A 21,793-nucleotide genomic window follows, 5' to 3' on the forward strand; every position below is an offset into this window, starting at 1 on the left:
GGGTGTGTGGAGCCAGGAAAAGGTTTTGGTGATGTAAATTCTCAATAATGTTTTAGTGTTGGTAAAAGTAAATATAAACATAAGAGGGTCTTCACCTGAAGTACCTTCAGGCTCAGGCCCTAATAAATGTATTTGGGGTATTTTATCATGTATAGATTTTTGGAAGGATGTGTTGTAGGAAAGTTTGTTTGATCAGCACTGGTTATGGTGGGTTCCTGTCTGTTAGTCTGTCCCGGGTAATCAATTAGTGGCACAGGATTAAAAAGGCACCAGTTACCATCAACCTGTGGCTGTCGTTGTTAAAGAAACTGGATGTAATACAAGCAAAAGCTCTGAGAGTATGCTGTGGGGCCCTCCGTACCACCACAATCCCAAGCTTTACTTGTCGAGGTAGGAGAAACACCCCTATCATTGAGAAGAGAGAAACTAGGAATGCAGTATGGCGTGAAATTGAAAGGATATCAAGGTGAACATCCAACAAAATCTGTGATGAACGATGCTTGGGAGTGGGGAGCGGCAAAAGTTAAAAAAGAAAGTTTTGTGTTTAATATGTGCAGAAAATTGGAGAAGCTAAGATTGGGAAAGGAGTGGCCCCTCGTATCCTCTGGCCAATTGTACCGCCATGGCTCCTGCCCACTCCAGAGGTAGATTTTAGTATTTTGAATCATATGAAATCTGTTCAGAGCATTGCTTATAAAAGTATGGTGAAACAAAGGTCGGAAACTAATTGGGGAGGTTTTCTTTAAATTTATACAGACGGGGCTAACGATCCTAAGAGTGACAGAGCTGGTTTTGTTTTTTTTCATTCCAGAATGTGACATTATGAAGCTCATCCGAATGTCTGAGGGGGTGTCAGTCTGTACAACACAGTTGACTGCAATTATCTGGGCTCTAAAGTGGGTGGAGGAGGTCAGACCTCCTTGTTATCTGCTCTGATTCAGCATCCGTCTTAGAAACTTTGCAAAAAAGAAATTTAGGTGCCTGGCCAGACCTTGTGATAGAACTATTGATTCTGTTGTATGGGATTGAAAAGGCTGAGTGTGATTGGGGTTTCTCTGGGTGCCTGCCCATGTAGGGGTGGATGGAAACGCGACTGCAGACATGGCAGCTAAACTGGCTCTAAGAAGAAAGACTGATTTGCTGGTGTGTATGGGGGTGAGTGAATGGCGATCTGTCATCAAAGACAATTGCACAGCACTGTAGCAGAAGCAGTGGGAGAATGAGGAGAAAGGACGCCATTTTTTTCTCCATTCAGAACAGTGTAACCATTAAACTACACTATCTTGGAAAAGGAAGGAGGCAAACTGTAATTATGACAAGACTCAGGTTAAGTCACTGTGGACTGGCATGGGATCTTTCAAAGATGGGTAAACACAAGGATGGACTCTGCAGGATCTGCAACAAACAACTGCCGGTGGAACACGTCTGGATGGAATGTCCATTATATAAGGAGCAAAGAGGGAAAATGTTTCCTGTGGTATCAGATACAGGTATAGGTCATGTATCTCTTCAGCACCTTTTAAACCCATCAGGAAACCAGTCCATAATTATCAATGCAGTACTGGATTTTATTTCAGCAACAGGAGTTAATTCCATTTGAAGCATTTCCGTGATTAACCGGTGAGAGGCAGCAATATGCCACAAGGCATCTGGCCTGCCGGAAATGAAGAAGAAGAAGAAGAAGAACCTGTGGCTGTCATTTCACTCAGGTAGTCGTCAGGATGTTCTGTATTAGGTTCTTCAGGCAGTCACTAGGATAGTTCAGTGGGGGCGGGGGGGGGGGGTCAGGTTAGGTTTTTATGGGTGCCAGCACATGTGGGGGTGGGGGGGGGGGTGAGAAGGCGGATGAGTTGGCAAAGGGGGCATTGGTGAAGAGGACGGTGGAGATGAATGTGAGGGTGAGGAGGGCTGAGGTGAGGGTGATAGTGAGGGAGAGGGTGATGGACATGTGGCAGGGAAGGTGGGACAGAGAGAAGAAGGGTAGGCACTTTTATAGGGTTCAGAGGAGTGTGCGGGCTAGAGGGTGTAGGGGTGGAGGTGGACAGAGGAGGGAAGAAGTAGTGAAGGTGAGGCTGAGGATGGGACACTGTGGGCTGAACGGGACTTTGAAGGTGTTAGGGAAGCACGACACTGGGCTGTGTGAGGGGTGTGATGAGGAAGAGTCGGTAGAGCACGTACTTCTGAGGTGTGGCAGGTATGAGGTGGAGAGGAGGGTGTTGAGGGACAGGTGGAGGAACATGGGGAGGGGTGAGATCAGTCTGGAGGGAGTTCTGAGGATGGAGGATAGAGAGAGTGTTAGGGTTCTTTTAGAGTATTTGAGGGAGACAGGACTGTTTGATAGGATTTAGGTATAGGGATTATGTTTAGGATTTACAGGTAGAATTTAGGTGTAGGGGTTAGACGTAGGGAAAGTTGGTGTTCCGTAGTGGGACAGAAGAGGGCGGTAATGCTCCAGGTAGTTGGTTGCCAACCGCCATAAAACCCCAGTAAGAAGAAGAAGAACCTGCGGCTGCTGGTAAGAAATCCTGGGCCTGACAAGACTTACGTGTGACCTTAAAAATAAAAGAAATTATGTCAAAGCACTGTCTCATCTCCTTGCTGTTCTCTGACACACCACTGCTACGATCATCCTAACATATACATTACCATGTTTTCGAATGTAATTTTGTGATAAAGGGTTAGGGGAATTGGATGAATATCTTCAAAATGACAAAATTAAAGACTTTCACTTTACTGGTCTGATCTTTTTTCCCTTCCTTTTTTGCAATTTAGAATGGTAAATACTTTCATTCTTCATGAATGTTTGGTATCAAGAATTAAGCGCGTACATTTGGTTATGTGGCGTTCACAAGAGTGATTGTCGATGTCTGTAAAAGGTTGTTCATTCATCCATTTTCTTCTGCTTATCCTGTTAAGGGTTGCGGGGGGGGGGGGGGGGGGGGGTGGAGCCTATCAAGCAAGCGGCAGGGTTCACCCTGGACAGGTCTCCAGTCCATCGCAGGGCCAACACATATAGACAGACAACCATTCACACTCACACCTACGGTCAATTTAGAGTATCAATCAGCCTCGTCCCCTCTTGATGTCTTTGGACTGTGGGAGGAAGGTGGAGTACCAGAGAGAACCCACACAGGAACAGGGAGAACATGCAGACTCCACACAGAAAGATCTTGTGCCCGTGACATTCAACCCTGTAAAACCATAAGACAATATTGTTCTTTTAAGCCTTAATCACGCAAATAAATGTTAAACACTCCAGCAAAGATTAACTTTATTATCATGCCTTTGCCAATGCAGAAAAATGTATCTTTTTCAGCAAAATACTATAAAACAGTTACATTTACAGTACAGTTCAATTTATTTCGATACCTGAAAACACCACACATCACTGCCATCTGTCTGATGTGGAAAGGCATCGCAGAGATGTGTTCCTTCACAATTTTGACGTTTATGTCGTTCGCTCCACACCTGCAGGGGGCAGCATGCTTACAGACACTAGCACCCACGAGTGAGAAGGCAAGCGAGCTGGCCTGTTTACTGTTGTGACGTTTTGCTAGCTAATTTGCTAACAACCTGCCTGTAAGAATACCTGGCTTACAAAACACAAGCCTAATAATAATTTGGGAATGCGTTTATGCTGTGAGTAAACACAATATACGTTTCGTTTAAGTGTCTGATGGCACTTCAGAAAGTAAGTCGAGCTTAAACTGGTCGGTCGATTCTGCTACATCAACTGTGTCAGTAGCTGCAAGGCCTCAAGCGGCGTTGGATGAGTGAACGACAACCGTTTATCACGGTTCTCTCATTATTGGAGCGTGAAACCACTTGCGATACGAGGTTTTAGTTATTACCAACGACACCAAGCGCTAAACCTCTCCCGAACATGTCACACAACGGACCGCCTCCCCGATGGCGGAATTGCCCTCGAAGAGGACAACCAGTAGCAGGTGAGATAATGAACGCATTAGCTGGATTATCCAGTTTAATGTACATACTCTACCTAGATATGTAGCTACAACATGGGGCAAGCCTCAATTCCGGAAGAACATAACTCAGTGTATCTTAAAATTATGTGAAATGTATTTATTTCCCCTGATATTAGCAACAAGGTCTCGTTTATCTTCAAGAGAAATAGCATTCTAAGTTAGCATCACAACATGATTTCCGAGCCGTTTCAGTCCAAGTGGAAATTATTTTCTCTCAGTTTAGCGATTATTTGTGTCGTTGCAAAGTTTAGGGAATGCCACTATATAATCATAGAAGTTGAAAATGTCTGTAGTTGTACCGGTTTCAGTGAGCTAACCTCATTTGCTGACTATTTGAATTGAGATTATTACTCCGATACTGTTTACTTGTAAATTTAGCTGGCTGTAGCACGAGCAAAACGAAACACGTAGTCATCCCAATTATGTGCGATACTTAAGTTTGTGTGTCGTGTCGGATTTCGCTTATTGATGAAAACACAGTGGCTTTGAGAGTCACCAAACAAACTGAGCCAAAGCATGTTTAGCCCTCACTAGCTGCTTGTTCGGCTCACAGTCACTCTACATCTGATGTTGTTGCTGGAGTCCAAGCAGATGTTTTCTTTACAAGCACAGCTGGTGGCATTTTAAGATCTGGACATTTTTACCCTCAGAAACATAGCCAATAGATAATGTATTTTGACAGTTTCAGAATACTTTATTGAATACTAACAGATTTTGATGGGCGAAGTATACATGCTCTTTTAAACCAACACAACCTCAGTATTTTCTTGCATTTCCATTTTTCACCCTTGCTCACCGTGGACCCTTGAGGATCTATGGGGGCAACGCTTGGTCCACCACAACAAATCCCTGACTGTTGACCCCTCATGATTCAAGGCTAGCTCCATGTCATAGTTTACAGTGTCCCAATGACATAGAACTCCCATCGCAGTTAAAGCCATACTTTATCCTATAAGTGTATTTTGCCTTTCTAGTTCTGACAAATAGGTTTCGAGAGCTATAAAAGCAGTTTTCTCAGCACATCTTTGTGACTCCAAAGTGCAGAGCGAGTCAGTCATGTTTATTTTGAAGCTATCCAATGGTCACCAATTAAAAACACCAGAAAAAACTACCCAAAAATGTTCGTTAAGAAACTTCTCCTTGCATTCCTTTCAAGGATATTTACAAAGAAGAACAAGTAGTAGTGAAATATCACTTGAAGTGCTATGAGATGACCTTTTCATCTACGGGATCTGTTCTAGTTTTCATGAAGCCCAATATTTGACACTGTTGTCTTTTACCTTAGCCTGACGCATTTGGAAAATAAATACACTGCGAATGTGTTTGGATCTCATCTCAACATATCTGCATGGATGATGAAATGCTTAATCAAAAGATGTAAATGGTAATATTTAGGGACCTGAAAGAGTGTAATTAACTTCATCAGATCATGACGTGCAATAAAGTTATCCCATTTTGATACAAGACAGTTGCTTATTTATGTGTTGTATTTCTCCAGGTAAATTCTTGCCAATGAAAACAATGTTGGGTCCCAGATATGATGACCAAGTTGCTGAGGAGAACAGATTTCACCCAAGCATGCTATCAAATTTCTTGAAAAGTTTAAAAGTAAGTAATTTTACAGTTTTTGAATTTCTGAACTGCTTTGCCAGATAAGTGACATCTTTCAATAGAAAATGCTTATTTGTTTTCTTCAGGTGAAAATGGGTTTGCTTGTTGATTTGACCAACACAACTCGCTTTTATGACCGCAACGACATTGAAAAAGAGGGAATCAAATATGTAAAACTCCAGTGTAAAGGGTATGAGCAAATTCACTCATTGTCCTCATTTATTTTGTTGTAGTTAATTCACTGTTAATGTTCTAAGACCACGGTTGCTCTGTTCATTGTAGTCATGGAGAATGCCCTTCAGAGGAGACGACTGCCATGTTCATAAGGCTTTGTGAACATTTTATTGAGAAGACTCCTACAGAACTGATAGGTGAGGTGCTTTTGTCCTTATTTTGTCTCACAATGTTACTCATGCCAGATTCTGATGCTAAACAAGGCCAGAATTTCAAGAGTAAGTCATGATGTAATATTGTCACAATTTTTTGCAGAACATGGCACTGAGGTGACAGTTTGAAAGATAATGATACGTCTTAGCTTACAACTTGAACACACACACACATACACACGTGCCTCTGTATGCATACGGTAAACATCTCATCAAAATGGCACAAGGGGGGAATCAGTTTAACACCGGCAAATGTAATAACACAGTTGTAACGTTTGGTATCATTCTATTCGGCCATTTTCTGGTTTTGTATTTTTGCTAAAAAGATGTGTTTTGTTAGTTAATTTGTCAAATTATGTGGCTTCGACACATTTTTTTTTTTGACACAGTGGTAACAATATTAATGATCTAATGGAGTGTAAAGTCTGGTCTGTTTCTGTGTTGCACTTTGTGCATAATACCATATTTATACTGAACTGAACTGAAAGTACTTGAAGTGAACCCCATACAGAACCTTGTATATCCTGGGGGACAATGTCAGTAAATTCAAATAAATAACAGACTTGGCTGAGCTCATACTTGCCCTTGGTGGGAGTGGCTGGAGCCTATCCCAGCTGACACTGGGTGAGAGTGCAGGGTTCTCCCTGGACGGGTTGCCAGTCTGTTGCAGGGCCATTAGGAGCAATTAAAGGCTCAGTATCTTTTTCAAGAATACTTCGACATGGTCGCAGGATAAGTCAGGATCGCAACCCTTTGGTTGCTAGACGGCCACTTTACCTCTGAGCCATGCCACCACTACAATGAGATTTCAAGTTTTATTTTAAAAAGGTTCACTTAACTCTTCACTTTCTTTATGTTACTGTTGCATTTTTGAATATCAGACAGATTTTTAAGCTCCATGTAGCAATTTCCATAAACCATTTGCGCACTTCAAAATCTGGATACATGTCTTCCAAAACAACAAACATGCCTTTTTTTTGACTCTGTCAGGATGTAGGAGTTTTGCATTAGTAACACACTTACACATATCCCAGTGAAAATGGTCCTTGAGTGAAAGGATACCTTGGCAACCAACGGTGCAACCATGCTCATTTTTTTTTCTTAGTTGCATGGATGTTGTTTCAGCTGTAATTCTTTCAGAATGGATGGATGGATGGATGGAGTATAGTGAGCAATATCACTGCGTTTATAATCATCAATCAAATATGCATTATTTTTCATGCATTCCTGACACGTTAAGTCACCCCTAAATTGCTCAGATTTCTCCGCATAGATGGACACCATAACGTCGACATAAATATTGTTTCCATCATAGGTGTGTAAGTTGTCACATTTCAGTACATTACACTTAAATTGACAGGAGCATCTATTAAGCATTACTTAGCTGAATATGTTTTCTCTTACTTTTAGATAATTGTGTTGATATCAGATCTGCATGGTATAAAAATGAGTTGTTTCAAAGTCATTTTCAACCTCCAAGCAGGACTTGTGCTGTTTTTGTTGAAGATCAGCATGCTTTTCTCCCCCCCTCCTGGCTTGTTTAAAGCAGTCATTTTCATTCACTCTTTTTTTGAAAACATCTCGTTTGGGATAATATTTGACTGGGACACCCATCGAAGTTGCACCATTACCGTAGTGACAGCAGGGGGCTCTCTAACACCTCCCTTAAGTATCATGCAAGTCTATTCAGATTAGCTGCGTTTACCTAAAAACTGTCTGGCTTGTAATTCAAATTGCTGGAACATCAGAGCAGAATGTGTGAATGTCATCTCAGCAATGTCCAGTCCTTAGCCAGCTGGTGATTAGGCTTTGTTATTTCTGTGCTACACATGTCCAAATTAGACAGCTGGGCTGGTAAATGTGATCCCCGTCCTCTGATGTTAGTTCATTTCATCTTCATTAGTGTGTAGCGTTGCCAGGCAAATGTCCAATGCTGAGGGAGTTTGAGAGTAAGATGGCTTCATTTAGGGATTCACGATGATATCGCTATGTCATCGATATCCGTAGATATTTACTATTTTTCTTTTTTCTTCTTTTAAAATGGCAAATATCGAGTCCATTTACCTGGTTATCAAAATGCACAAATTAGAGATAAACTTAAAATGTGTGTTTCTCAATCATGCATACAAAATTAAACTAACATGAAAATACAAAAAAACATTTGGGCAGTTTTCAAAAGTGTTATTTAATGAATTAAATTACAGCAAAAAAAAAAAATTGTGAACATGGATGCATTTCATTTCTTTTTTTTTTTTCTTTTCTTTTTTTATTTGGTTAAATAATCACACCAGCTAACATTGTGATATGATTACCTGTGCAACACTATTGATAAATATTGGCTATAGGTCATATCAGTTGTAAAACATCAGCATGGTCTCTGCAAGAAATCCAACATCGCATCTCTCTTGCTTTATTTTTTGTAGTTTGTACACTACCATGCCACAATTAAAGGTTCTCTTGTGCTTCTTGTTTTGGTCTTCTTTAAAAAAAAATTTGTTAAATTGTGTGCAAATGGTTAACAAACCTGACTGAAGTCTTCATGGTGCTTATTATGGCCTTGGGAAGCCTTTCACCTCCTGGAATTCAGATGTAGCCATACGCTACTCTCATAAAAATGAAGTGGACATTTTCTCTGTTCTCATTTTTTGTCCATTTCACCGCCCACTCCTCCCATAATGTTTCATCCAGTCAGTCTTTGTGTTCAACAGCTGGTGTGAGACAGATTTTTGATGCGGGTGTATAAACAGGATCACTCCCCCCTGAGAAGTGCAGGATCTGTCTGTGAATCCTTTTTGAGTGTGCGACTTGATGCCCTTGCTCGAAACATGGACTCAACCTCAGAGTTGTTTGAATTACGCCTCACTCAGATTATCCTTTGTTGCTTTTACTCCTTGTGTTAAGCATAAATAGGTGGATGGAAGATACGTGAATGGACGCATGTCCTCCTGTAACACTCCTGTGTCATTTGATGGAAATGTAAATTAAAAGTAGAATTTAAAGTTTTTGACATCTGTGTTGCTTTTTCTCTTCTTCCCGAAGGTGTTCACTGCACACATGGCTTCAATCGGACTGGCTTTCTGATATGTGCATACCTGGTGGAGAAGATGGACTGGAGGTAAGGTTTGACCTCCCTCCAGCAGTCCTACTGCTGTGAATGCAGTTTCATTCCATAATCTTAACAGTGGATCAGGGGACATCTAGCATGACCGCACAGACCATAGTAGTTAGCATTGTCACTGTAGCTAATAACACTGTCTTCTCCTTACAGTTTCTGTGTGTTTGATGACACGACACCAGATGTAACATTGTCAGTATCAGTCAACACTGGCTACATAAAGAAGCAGAATGGTTAGCAGTGACGTGACAGAGACGTTAAATGATTTACAGCAGCTGGTGGGAGGGCGGGGGGGGTGTCTTTACTGAGAGGTGGAGCAGCAGTCTGACAAGACAGAATCCCTGGAAGCTGCTGTAGACAAGTAGGCTGAATAAAACCCTCCCACCGCCCACTACTTCCTGTGTAATGAATATTCTCAGAGCATTAGCCCCTCATCCTTAATCACGCGTGCAAGATAATGTGACTATCAGACATCATCCATGGATGATTTTTTTTTTTCCCAGTGAGCCATTGAACACGTCTCCTAATTAAAGGATTAATGCAATTGTTTTTTGTGATTGATAATCAGCTGGTGACAATTTACTTGAGCTTTGTAATGTATTAAAGTTTTCTGACCAACAATCCAAACTATTAAAATATTCCATTAGCTTTTTATTAATGATAAACACATCAAATGAAAAATCTAGCAAAACATGGACTTATGTGCACATTGCATCAAATATATACGTTAGTTTAGTATAATAGTTGGCAATGGTGGTGACAAAAAATAAAATCCTGTGTTTTCTTCCTCTTATCAGCATTGAAGCAGCTGTAGCTGCTTTCGCCCAGGCCCGAGCCCCAGGGATCTACAAAGGAGACTACCTCAAAGAGCTTTTCCGTCGCTATGGTGATGAGGAGGACACACCCCCTGCCCCTGCACTTCCTGATTGGTGCTTTGATGACAAGGATGGGGAATTGGATGACGATGGTAATGTGGTTGGCCAGGAGTCGGGGCCAAGCTCCTCGGGGTCAGCGCCTGGCAAACGAAAGAAAGAGAAGCTAAAACTGGTAAGCATCAGGAAATGGACTATTAAGTAGAAAATGTCTTGGTCCCTCTCTGCGTGACGGGGGTCTCATGCAGTGATGTTCAGTCTGTAGAGAGGCCTGCATAAGTCATGAGACTTTCATTTGAATTCTAGGAACACATATAGAGAGAATATGCCACTTTCCATCCCTCAACCTCAAGGTGAGGTGTGATTTGATGAGATAAAGTGAGTCTCCCTGTCTTGGTGTAAGCTTTCATCAGTGTGGATTGGTGTAATTAGAAGTGCTGGATGATCTCAAATGATTAATACTAAGCAGATGTTATTATCTGCACTATATTGGATAGTTAGACTAGGAAAAGAAGTCTGAAGCATGTTCAGCAGCATCAAGAGATTACTCAAACAGCAGAACATAAGCAAAAACAAAAACAAAAAAAATCTATCCAGTGTATTGATATGTGTATCAGAATGGGGACTGGATATTTATCAGGGCTGACTAAAGCCCTGAATCAAAGCAAATCCAATTGTTCGTAATGCGATACAGCAGATGGGAGGGAATAAGCCAGACGAGAAAGGTCTTAAAGACTGTATAACTTCAATATTATCATTAAAGAATACTGTCTCTTGGTAGAGTGGTGTGCTATAGAGTCTGACTGGTTGGGGCCCCTGGGCTGTGATGAGACGACACGTCATTAAATCCGCTTGGATAAAACATGTTGAGTTATGAAGAAAAGTTAAAAAGGCAGCTTTAATCCCTTATAAATTGTGATCAGCCTGTGATGAGTGTAGAACATCTGTTTACAGTTGGAGTATTTGCTGCCATTCATCCTGTCCCACAAAGTTGTTGGTATTCTTGCTATAATATGGTCAAAACATAAAGGAGGAGAAGCAGAATATACAGTATATAGCCCAGCATGAGTATCAGTGATAAGTTGAGATGGAATGACATTGTTTTTGAAGGACCGATCCGATTACAATATATTATATTATTATCACAGTTATTGTTGTTGGCATTATGTTTGTGGTTGCACCATTAGGCTGTAGTAAACCACACAACACTTCATTTCAAAAGAACTAAAAAAAGACCCAAAAAACAACAAAAAATATTGTCACATGCATTGAATTGAAATGTATTCCAAAAAAACAACAACAAAAAAGTTATTTGAACTGTAAAGATCGGCGATGTCCTGATGTGAAGGTGCTAATCCAGATTGAATTCCTTAGCTTGAGCTGGACCATCAACCGTTCTTCTGATTTGTTAATAACATCAGTATTGGCACTTGATTCCAATGTCTTTTGTCTGTTGATAATCTGTGATTATGATTTACTGTCATCATGTGTCAACTTTCACATGAATCATTGCATCTGGTGCTGATTTGATATGATTTTTACGTCCCACAAATTAATGTTGTGTGAACTATAATCTTAAACAGACCAGGGCTGCATCTAACCCATCTGGATCCTATAAGACTGAGTATAAATATGAATTTAACATTATTTGATGTGATTACATTCATCATCCATTCATTATTTGTTATAAAGTTATGGGAAAAAAAACTCCTCTCCTTTTGATACAAAAAAGTGTGGTTCTAGATCTCTATTTACAAAGTGACATGACACAGCTGTTGTTGTGATTTGGTGCTTTATAATTAAAAAAAATGTTTTGATTGTTTTCCAAAAAAAATAAATCTGGAAGCACTAAATATTTAGTTTGAAAAATGACTTTTGATGCAATCCAATTTCTGACAGCTAACAATGAAAATAATTTGCACTAATTGCGCTTGGCGTGACGTGAAGTATACTATGAAAGAGCTACTTCTGTGGTAGATATTCTCATGCGATAATCATTTCTGAGGCTTTGGTGGGGAAAAAAATGAACATGAAAAGATTATATCAGTGGAGAGAAAAGTGCAATTTAGAAATATTGTCAATGAGAAATAAAGGATTGTTACACATGTCGCTTCCATTTAAACGAGGCTGTATCCAGGGAGAGAGGAGGTAGTGCTGTCTGGTTTCCTGTTATTTGAAGCAGATGGGCAGTTTTTTAAATATGAAATCCTTTTGGAGGGAATCGCTATGAAAGTTGAGATGTCAAAGACAAAGCCGGAATCACGATATTCCAACCAGTTGTGTATACACAGGGGCATCTATAAAGCAAAGAAGCAGCTGCTCGGAAAATTCTCAGCTGCACTGAGAAGTATGTGTAGGAGGGAGGGTATGGATGTTTGTTCAAAGTCCAACCTTCTTTTTTCTTTTGTTTTTCCTCCCAGGGTGCAGTATTCCTTGAAGGCGTAGCAGTGAAAGGCGTCACACAGGTCACCACACAACCCAAGCTAGGCGAGATCCAACGGATGTGCCAGGAGATGGCCGAGTGGGACAAGTAAGTACCTCCCTTTACCTTCTTCATACTCCTCTGGGAAACTGTGTGTGTATGTGTGTGTGTATGTATAAATACACGCATATGTGGGTGTATTGTGTGTGTGTGTGTGTGCGTGTGTGACTCATTTGTCTTCAATCACCTTTTTTTTTTTCCCTTTTCTTTTAGATCTTGACACTTTCAGACAGTGGAAGAGTCAGGAATAGATCTCTTATGAGAGAAATATGCCACTGCAGCTTTTTTAATGAAATTCAGCTTGACTGCCTTACCTTCAGCAGAAGGAAGTCAATAGCATTTCCATTTCCTGCCGCTCTATTGCAAGTTATTTCATTTTTATAGCTATGTGAGTGCTTGTATATTACATCCTTGAATGTTATGTTTGCTACAAATGACTTTTCATTTGTTTGTGGACCTATTTAGCTTCTACAAACATAACAAAAATATGGAAACCTTTTATTTAAGGGATGTCACTGTCATGTTGCTCAATTTCTTGTGATTGTGACTTTGGATGTCCATGAATACAGATGAGCTGCTGTTACTCGTAGTGACTAATTTTGATGAAAGCTGGAAAAAAAACAAACCTTGAACTTTTCTTGACGATGGCAATCACAGAGCACATACATCTGCCAATTTGAGATGAGGTCATCAGGTGCGGAACAATTTCAAAATGTAGGCGCTTGTTCCTCAACCTATATTCTATCATTGTCTTTCATTAAAATCCTTGCATAATCTGATTCACTGTTTTAACAGACACACCAATTTTAGTGACTACCTTATTGGCAGAGGTAATGAAGTAGGACTTAGCAATGAATATATAAATATCTATAAATAAAAAACACAAGCGTATTCAAGAAAGTTTGGACTTTGAGTTTTAGCTGCAGGGGCTCCTGATATTTCACAAATGATTGCGTACTAACATTCAAAAAATATTATTGTAACCAGAAGGCACTTGGAGTTTGACTCTGCCAAAGCAATCTCAGCCAAACCCAGTTTATAAAAAAAGTGCCATTTTTTCTCTCTGCACCAATATTTAATGGGATTGTCCCCAGCCCATCCTTCTCTGCTCCAAGTTTTGTGAAAATCAGCCACGTACTGTGGGTGCGTGATCCTGCTAACAAACACCAAATATCACACAGCCACAAACGGCCCAGGAACTGCAGTGCACCAAGGACTGATCTGAACTAAGACATCTTGAGGTCAAACCAAATATTTTTTTTTCAGGTACTTTTTTGTTCTGACTGAACTAAAAGTCAGAAACCTGGACGAAAACTGTAGGGGCAGGCACACCTTTAACAAGTAGGTTATACCGAAGGTATTTTCTTGATAATTATGGCGTGCCAAAGGAAAAGCAGATGAAGGTTGAAAATTTTACAGTTCCGACAAAGTCCATGTATTGGTTAAGACCAGCCATGACCCTGACTATTACTGGAGGTTGTATTGTGACGGTTTTCGGGGACTGGGTTGTTCTGGGGTGCCAGCCAGGCATAAAGCCTGACAAGTAAATGGTATTTGATTATTTTGACTTAATTTTTAGTTTTTGGTTTTTTTTGTCGGTCACATTTTAGTCGCCCTCACACACGCACACAAGGGATCATCAATGATAAACCTTGATGACCGAAAATATATCAACCCTGAATATAAACAGCAAACAATGAAACCTTCCCTTCACCAACTTGCAAGTACCCAGCCCAAAACAACAGAAATAGTCAAACAACAACAATATAAATTTGTTTTTAACACAATTATATTTCTCTTTTTTTTTTCAGTTCAGTTCGGAGTCAGTTCAGTAGTTCTTTTGACTATTTGTATTAATCCCAAAAACAAAGAGAGGGGGAAGAAAGAGGAAAAAAAGGATTATAAAAGAATCTCAGTCCCCCCCAAAAAATTAGTTAATCCAGTCCCCCCCCCCCCAAAAAAAAGGAAGGTAATCCAGAAGGAGTAGAAAAAAATAATTCAGTTCACTCAAGGAAATTAATCTAATCCAACCAAAAAGAAAAAAAAAACCCACACTCTCATACAAGAGAGAAAAAAAAACAGCTCTTATAATTAAGTAGCCAACCCAAATACCACACACTCTCACTGGCAGAGATGCGTTATGTGTCAGTCAGTTAGGCAGCGATCAGTTAGCTGTTAGCCTACTGGGGAAGCGATGAGCTAGGGTGGTCGATGATTGGAGATTGTCGTCGTTAATCCACCGGCGGTGGCCGCTTGGTGACAACCTTGGGTTAAGAGCCTGATCCCAAACCAACGGCGATCCGAACGAGGGACTCACGACCCTGACTGACGAACCTAGCCACTGGATGCAGTGCTAACGCGTCCGTTAAGGTGCTTTCTCCAGTTGATCGGAGCATCATGTTTAAACAGTCCCCTTCATGCAAATGGGGGCCTGGATTGGCCATCCTGCCAGCAAATCAGGAGTGACGTTACACCCGCCAGCCAATCCGGGGTTACGTTACAATATGCTGCATTCAGCACAACTTTGACATTTGGAAAAAATGAGCTGTTAGATTTGAACAATACATTGAACGCTGTCTAAATCAGAAATTACTGATCAGAAACTGTAGTATGGGCGAAGAGCTCAGAATTCTTAGGCTCGACGTTACTTACAACAAGATGGCCTCAAGAATGTTAGAACTGTTACAGTTTAATGTCATTTTTGACATTTTGGCTAACAATTCAATGTTTGCTTTGTGTATTATTTCAAAATTATTCATACATTAATTTGATTATTGTTGCTTAGAATTGTGACTCCTGAGTTGTCTTGAATGTCGCAACAGTTGTTGCTCAGTGACCAGACATTCATTGTGTGTTCATTTTTAAATTTTTTTTTTTTTTAAAGATCTGGTTTTCCTGGTGCCCAGCCTGTTTCCATGGACAGACAAAACCTTCACTTCCTGAGACAGCAGCGCTACAAAGTCAGTTGGAAAGCGGATGGCACACGGTAGGTCAATTGTTAAGGTTTTGTTAACCATAAATGACTTCTTGTCCATAATTCAGGACTGGATTTGCCCTTTTAGTCTCTGACTGGACAGATGGCTACTTTTCCCAGCCATTAAGCTTATTTATGACTCAGTAAGTTTGTGTCCATGGGAGTTATCCAACAGAGATGTGTGTGCAACAGAGGTGTTGATGTACCTCTCTGGCCCGTTCAAGAACATTGAGTGGAATAATGACATGGCGTTAGTGTCTTGTCTGTGCTTAATTACTTCCCGTGGCTAATTATCCCGGAATGATCAATGTACAGTCATGGAGATGTGATTTATAAAAAGGCTTCACTCAGGCAGCCTCAGACTGTATCTAATCCTCCCCCATGTAGAATAAGATATGCTACAAGATTATTTTTCTTTCTTGTCACTTATCTGTGTGAATTTGTTTTCTCTCTAGTTTTGTGTCTTCTTTGCCAAAAGCTAGCGCAGAGGGGGAAAGAGGTCTTCAGTATTCCAGTAGTCAGCTGTGAGGCACCGACTCTCTCACTGGTGCAAATGTGCAGTATGAGTGTGAATAATTAATGATTGCAGTCAATTTCGGAATTTAACATATCGGGGCATAATTTCCTGTGAGATGGAGTCTATCAGAGCACAGATTTGGCTTCTGACCAAGAGGTTACGAATGTGTGTAATTGGCTGACATTACAGTGTTGTTAGAGAGTTTTGTTCTGAAATTACAGTGCTCTCTCTCTCTCTCTCTCTCTCTCTCTCTCTCTCTCTCTCTCTCTCTCTCTCTCTCTCTTTCTTTGTCCTTCATTTTTCCTCCATCTACTTTTAGTCTCATAGAGTAGTGTTATCACATATTTAGAGAAACGGAGAGATGCAGGAATCCAATATGCTGCATATGAGTCATCACTCAACTGTAAGATATATGTTATATTGAGAATATGAGTAACATGGGTGCTTTAGTTTATATTGAGTCAACTCCATTTTGCTGCCAGACATGCCCTGAGTGCAACAAACTGATATTTATATATTTCTGAAAATTTTTCCATCTAGTTTGAGAATCAGTTAGTTGACTTTTGTCTGTCACAGAAAAAAAAAAAGTCGGCTCCATGTTGTTTTCCATCCCCGTCAGGGTTGTAGTTAACCAAAGAAAACCTGGGTCAATCAAAATAATGTAACGTCTCCAATCAGTCGTTTGCGTAGCTTAATGCTACCTCCTATTCCACCATACCTTTAGGGGGAAAAAACACAAAAACGCAACAATGCTGTATCCAGTGCTTAGAGGATAACTTCTACACTTCCTCTTAAGCTGAGGTGCATTTAGAATAGCCTGCGTTTATTAATTATTATATGTCAGCTTTTGATTTTCAATTTCACAAAGGAAATATTTACATACACATCTTTATTGTGTGGGGAAAATCCCATTTATATAAACACTTCGAACCGCCATCACATTTTTTTCATCTCACACACCCACTAGTGGCAGCTCACGCACCCCTGCCACACTTAGAGAATCTCTGCTAAACAGCATGTCTGACAAGAAGCTGCAGGAATTTTCAGAAAGAATGAGCGTGTTGTGTAAACTCTCTTTGCATTGTGAGCTGCATATGGTTAATACTGCAAAGTCAGGGTTGGGGGTAAGCTTACATTTATAAGCCTATGTTGAAAAAGAATGCTCCTTATTTTGCGAGGGACTGGCTGTTCTGATGCTGCCGGTCTGATGTTTCTTTCTTCTATTGAGCTAAGAAATGGATCACAGCTCCTTTTCAAGAGCAGCACCTTATTAGGGCTTTGTCTGAGCTTGTATGCAGTTTAATTCATCCAGTAAATTGCAACAGCCCTCTACTAGTTTGGCTTTTGTGTGAAATTGAATTCGCCCAAAAGACAGAATGATGAAAAGTAAAAAAGAAAGGAAGAAAACACAATGTAGGAAAAATCTGTGACACGAAAATTCCACGAGTGTGGGAGTTCATTAAATGTGGAGAGTATGTCGACTTGATGGACAACAAGTAGATATCCATTAACGTATTTGTTGGTCTCCTAAAATCTCTAATTTTGAATAGATTAAGACTCAAACAGTGATTTATGATCCTTTTGAATACATTTGCTGAAATTAGTGACTGTATTTATATTTTTCATGAGATTTATTGATTTTGGCTGCGCAGAGAACTTTCACACTGAGTGCCCTGCTCTCCTGCGTGTTCTAACTTTTAAGACCTGAAATGAGTGTCCTCAGTAAAGTAATGCATGGTCTAAATGCGCTTGGATTTCCTTCCTTCTTTTACTTTCAATTGAGTAATTTATTTTACGCAATGGAAATTCCTCACAGTCTCAAATAGACAATTCCATTCTTATTTGCATTCTCCTCTAATGGCCACTGAGCAGCGAATCAAGAATTGTAACTGTTGAATAAGTGTGAGCATGTAGATAGAAAACATAGTGCAGCCTATTAAATACAGAAACTGTCACATTGTCCTTAATATTTGCCACGAAGGGGGGTTTTGGATCACCAAACAAGGTGAGCTCCCAAAAAGGACAGAGATGGGTTGAGTGGTCTTGGCTCTACCTCTGTTACGGCTGGATTTGTTTGTGCCCTTTTTTGGAAGGGGAGGGCCAGAGGCCATTTATGTCCTTGGGACTTTCACTCAACAGTGCTGCTCAACTTTATTTGGGAAACTTCTCTGGGAACATGAGGAAATTATAAAACAGGTTTTCTTTGACCTTTCACATTAGACCTCCTCAGAGAGGGAGGGTTTCTTCATTTTTAAGTTTTATTTTTATTTCTATAGCATCAAATAAGTTATCTAATTTTTATAGCAAATTCAGACAGCAATTTGGCAAACCAGTTTAGAGGTGCATTCCCACTGCCTAGAGGACTGGACTCTCCCATTTGATCTCACAATGTTCCATTTGGCAGCAGCTTCTGTGTCAAGTGCAGCAACCTGAAGGTTAATTTCGGTACCATTCTGGTCTGATGGCTAACCCAACCCTATTAACTGTCTAAAAATGGCACAGCTGTAAGTGCTAAATGAATTGTTAACACCCCTTGTAGGTGTTATTTCACATCTGTCAGTGGCTCTGTCAGTTATTTTGTGAATTTCTTTCCTGTTTTGTAGATCTCATCTCTTATACACCACATTGCTCCATATATCCAGCTCCCTTTTGATTTTAGTATTGTTATTTAAAATTTGTGGCGCTTATTTCAACTTTTTGCATTTGCAATTAATGTGGGATGAATTTCAGCCCACAAATGATGCGACCGTGTAACACCGTGAATATAATTGTTCATGAGATCTCCTGCTCTCCTAACGTGTCTTACCAAATGTACCGTTGGGATGAGAAATACACAAATTTTTAATGTGGTTCAGTTGAGCCTTGTCTCATTGAAGTACAAAATCAGAGGCTGTTGAAGAGACGGTCTTAACGTCTCTGCTTCCATTTCAATTCATTTCTTCCTTCGTAGACAGAGTAACAGGCTTTTAGGAAATATGATGCAATTGGTCTCTCCTTGGTAATTGATAAAGTTAAGGAAGGGGGCTTTGTTCATGTTAACTTAGGTTATAGCAGCGTGACACTTTTTTCATAGTTGTCTTTGTTTTGCCTTGTTTTATTACTTTTTAGAGTTCATGTCAGATGCTGCTCCATTTAGACATGCAAAGTCAGAGTTGCTTTTGGGCAAATTGGCTGAATAAGCAAGCAGGGGTGTTCATTAGTAGGGATTGGACATTTCGCTCTGCTGTCGTGATTTGTGATTTGACTTGGCTGATATGAGAGATGCCGTTTTCAGGCCAGTTCATCTCTCACAAACTCATTCAGTGTGTTCTGAAATCCTTTTTCAAACCAATGGTGATATGCCCTCTATGGTATAAATTGACTTTCAGGCAAGGCAATATGCCCTCAAGTGTATCCATCATTCCTCCCTGTTGAATTTTGTAGCTTATAAGTGAGGTCTGAGAGTTACTGCAGTGAGCAGGAATGAAGTACAACAGTATATCTGCCTTCTGTTCTTTGCATCATACACTGTGTGTTGCTTTTGATTATCCTGTTAACGCTGTTGTCTAAAGCATGATACAACCTGGAATCCTTCGCTATAGTGAACAGTCCCTCCCGTCGACTCACCACTAATGATGTGCAAAGCTGTTAGATTTGATCTAAGTCCTCCCCTGGAGCTCAGCTGCCGTCAGTCATGCTGCAGGACTTGACTTGGAAAGACGACACAGTGGCTGTCTGTGCCTCATTAGGGCTGAAGTGCTTGGTTGGAAGGGCTCAGGGATAAGGATCAAATCGCAGGCTCACAGCATCTACCAGAAAATAGGAGTGCAAAAAGGTAGCAGTAAGGGAGGGGAATGTGTTTGTGTGAATAAATATATTTTCCTATTGGTCATAGAACGTAATAAACTGTCTGCTGTTATAATAATTTCAGAGAGAAGGAGAGAAATGACAAGGACGGCATTTGACAAGAGGACCAGCAGTGGTTTCATCGCATTAATGGTCTCCTCCTGCATTCTGGGGACCCTTCTTGACGGGGTTAGCCACGGCTAAGTGGCCAATTAGACAGCAGAGGAATTACTTCTGCGCAGTACTGACCTGTTGTGTTCTCGATGGTTGACAGACCCTCTCTGTGATGACACCAGCCCTATCTGTTTGATCCTCCCAGACACAGACACCTACAGAGGGACAAAAGATAATATCACTTTGCATTAGAAGACCGTCTTGTCTGTGGGGGCAATCGTTATTGTTTGAACTACTCAGATGTTTGCAGTTCTGTTTCTTTGTGATCACATGTCTTTTTTGGTAAAATATGTGTTTTTTAATGTCTTTTTATTTGGTTTATTGCCATTGTTTCTATATTTAAATGCTAATTTTATGTCTTTTTTGTAGATTCATGAGGGCATTTTTTTTGAAAACCAAGTGGACTAAAGATCCAATTTGTTTATTGTGTTGCAATCACAATATTGTACACAATATTTACAATATACAGGGCTTCAGACAAACTTTTTGTACTAGCAGCGCAGTGGCCCCTTACTGAAACTTTTTTTATGGGCACGAGCAGAAAATGTAGGTGATCCAAGTTTAAATGAACGGGTGATTTTATGAGCAAGGATGTGATTCCACTAGGTTTTTCATTCTGTCTAAGTCCTGGACTACACAATTACAATATTTTTGGAAACGCTCATTTTCCCCTCCGATTGGGCCTCCCAACCACACAAACATGGCGTTTTCATCCATTTAAACAGAGATTTTTTTTTAAATGGATAAAAAAAGTGGAGAGGTAAAAAGATATCCAATTGAGTGGCTCCCTGTGGTTATATTAAACGGAGCTGGTGCTGATGCAGTGACGTCAAGCGTCAAGCTGTTCGCACACATGCATTGAAGCAAAACGGAAGTTGTCAACAATGGCGGACATGTACCGTGTTATTTATGTGTGCTTTGCACGTCTCGGTCTCATTTCAGCTCTACATGCCAAATTTATGTTGCATCAACTGCACTCCACCAACACGCAAAGGCATCGGGCGTTTTTCTGTTTTGAGTCACTGGCACCTTTGATTACAACTGACTAAGCACATGCTTATAACGTTCTTTTAATGACATTTTGCTTATTGCCACCAACTGGCCTGGCATGGCATCGCAGGCTTTAAAGGCGATTGTATTCAGTTTGGGCTGTTGATGTGGACAGAGGTTTTTTTTGTTTGTTTTTTTAAACAAGGAAGAAAATATCCAATTAAAAAAATATCCACATACGTAATGTCGACCCGAGTGAATTACAGAAAATGTCAGGTTCCTTCTCCGAAGAATGAACCAACCCTTAGTTAGCATAAGCGGACTCAATTCCAACTTTTCCAATTGCTGTGTTTAGTTTATGTGTGTGTATTTATTGAGGCATAGAACGGAGCAGCTAATAGTGTGAAAAAAATGCATTGTGTCATCAACTGCAACGGATAGCATGACCACTGACACACGATGTGTACGTCCTCTGTTTAATGGCGACAAGAGTAGTCAGTAGTAATCTTGTTACATCAGTCTATTTTGATGTCCATTTCAGAGTATTAGAACAAGTAAACAAAAGGCAACGTTCTCCATTCTTAGACAGCTGCAGAAGAGAAACCGACCTATGCATAGTCCTCACTCGCCTTTTTGTTGATCTTCTGCAATTGTAATTTAATGCAGTCGCCATGACAGTGATAGTGGGAGAGGATGAAATGATCTGTGAGTCCATTCACCAAAAATAGACAACAATTGTCATCAATTGTTGAAGGTAAATATCGCCCAATTTTTTTTTACAATGTGAGGAATTCCTGCTTTTTTAATCCTAACAATTTAATAATGCCGGTTTGATTTTTCCAGGATATTGTGACTGATACT

General features: G+C 40.3%; 1 protein-coding gene across 1 annotated transcript in view; it reads left to right on the forward strand.

Moving 5' to 3' along the window:
• Positions 1-3,492: 3,492 nt before the first annotated feature.
• Positions 3,493-21,793, forward strand: part of rngtt (RNA guanylyltransferase and 5'-phosphatase) — a 97,700-nt gene continuing 79,399 nt past the window's right edge. Inside the window, exons 1-8 of the mRNA XM_086189092.1 lie at positions 3,493-3,947; positions 5,485-5,594; positions 5,684-5,787; positions 5,880-5,968; positions 9,023-9,098; positions 9,896-10,145; positions 12,391-12,500; positions 15,337-15,438. Coding sequence (XP_086045218.1) covers positions 3,884-3,947; positions 5,485-5,594; positions 5,684-5,787; positions 5,880-5,968; positions 9,023-9,098; positions 9,896-10,145; positions 12,391-12,500; positions 15,337-15,438 — 905 coding nt within the window. The 5' untranslated portion in view covers positions 3,493-3,883. The remainder of the gene's footprint in view (positions 3,948-5,484; positions 5,595-5,683; positions 5,788-5,879; positions 5,969-9,022; positions 9,099-9,895; positions 10,146-12,390; positions 12,501-15,336; positions 15,439-21,793) is intronic.

This window comes from Aulostomus chinensis, chromosome 20 (genome assembly GCF_037954235.1).
Source record: "Aulostomus chinensis isolate RoL2024-O1b breed Wild chromosome 20, RoL_Achi_v1.0, whole genome shotgun sequence".
Taxonomy (NCBI): Eukaryota; Metazoa; Chordata; class Actinopteri; order Syngnathiformes; family Aulostomidae; genus Aulostomus; species Aulostomus chinensis.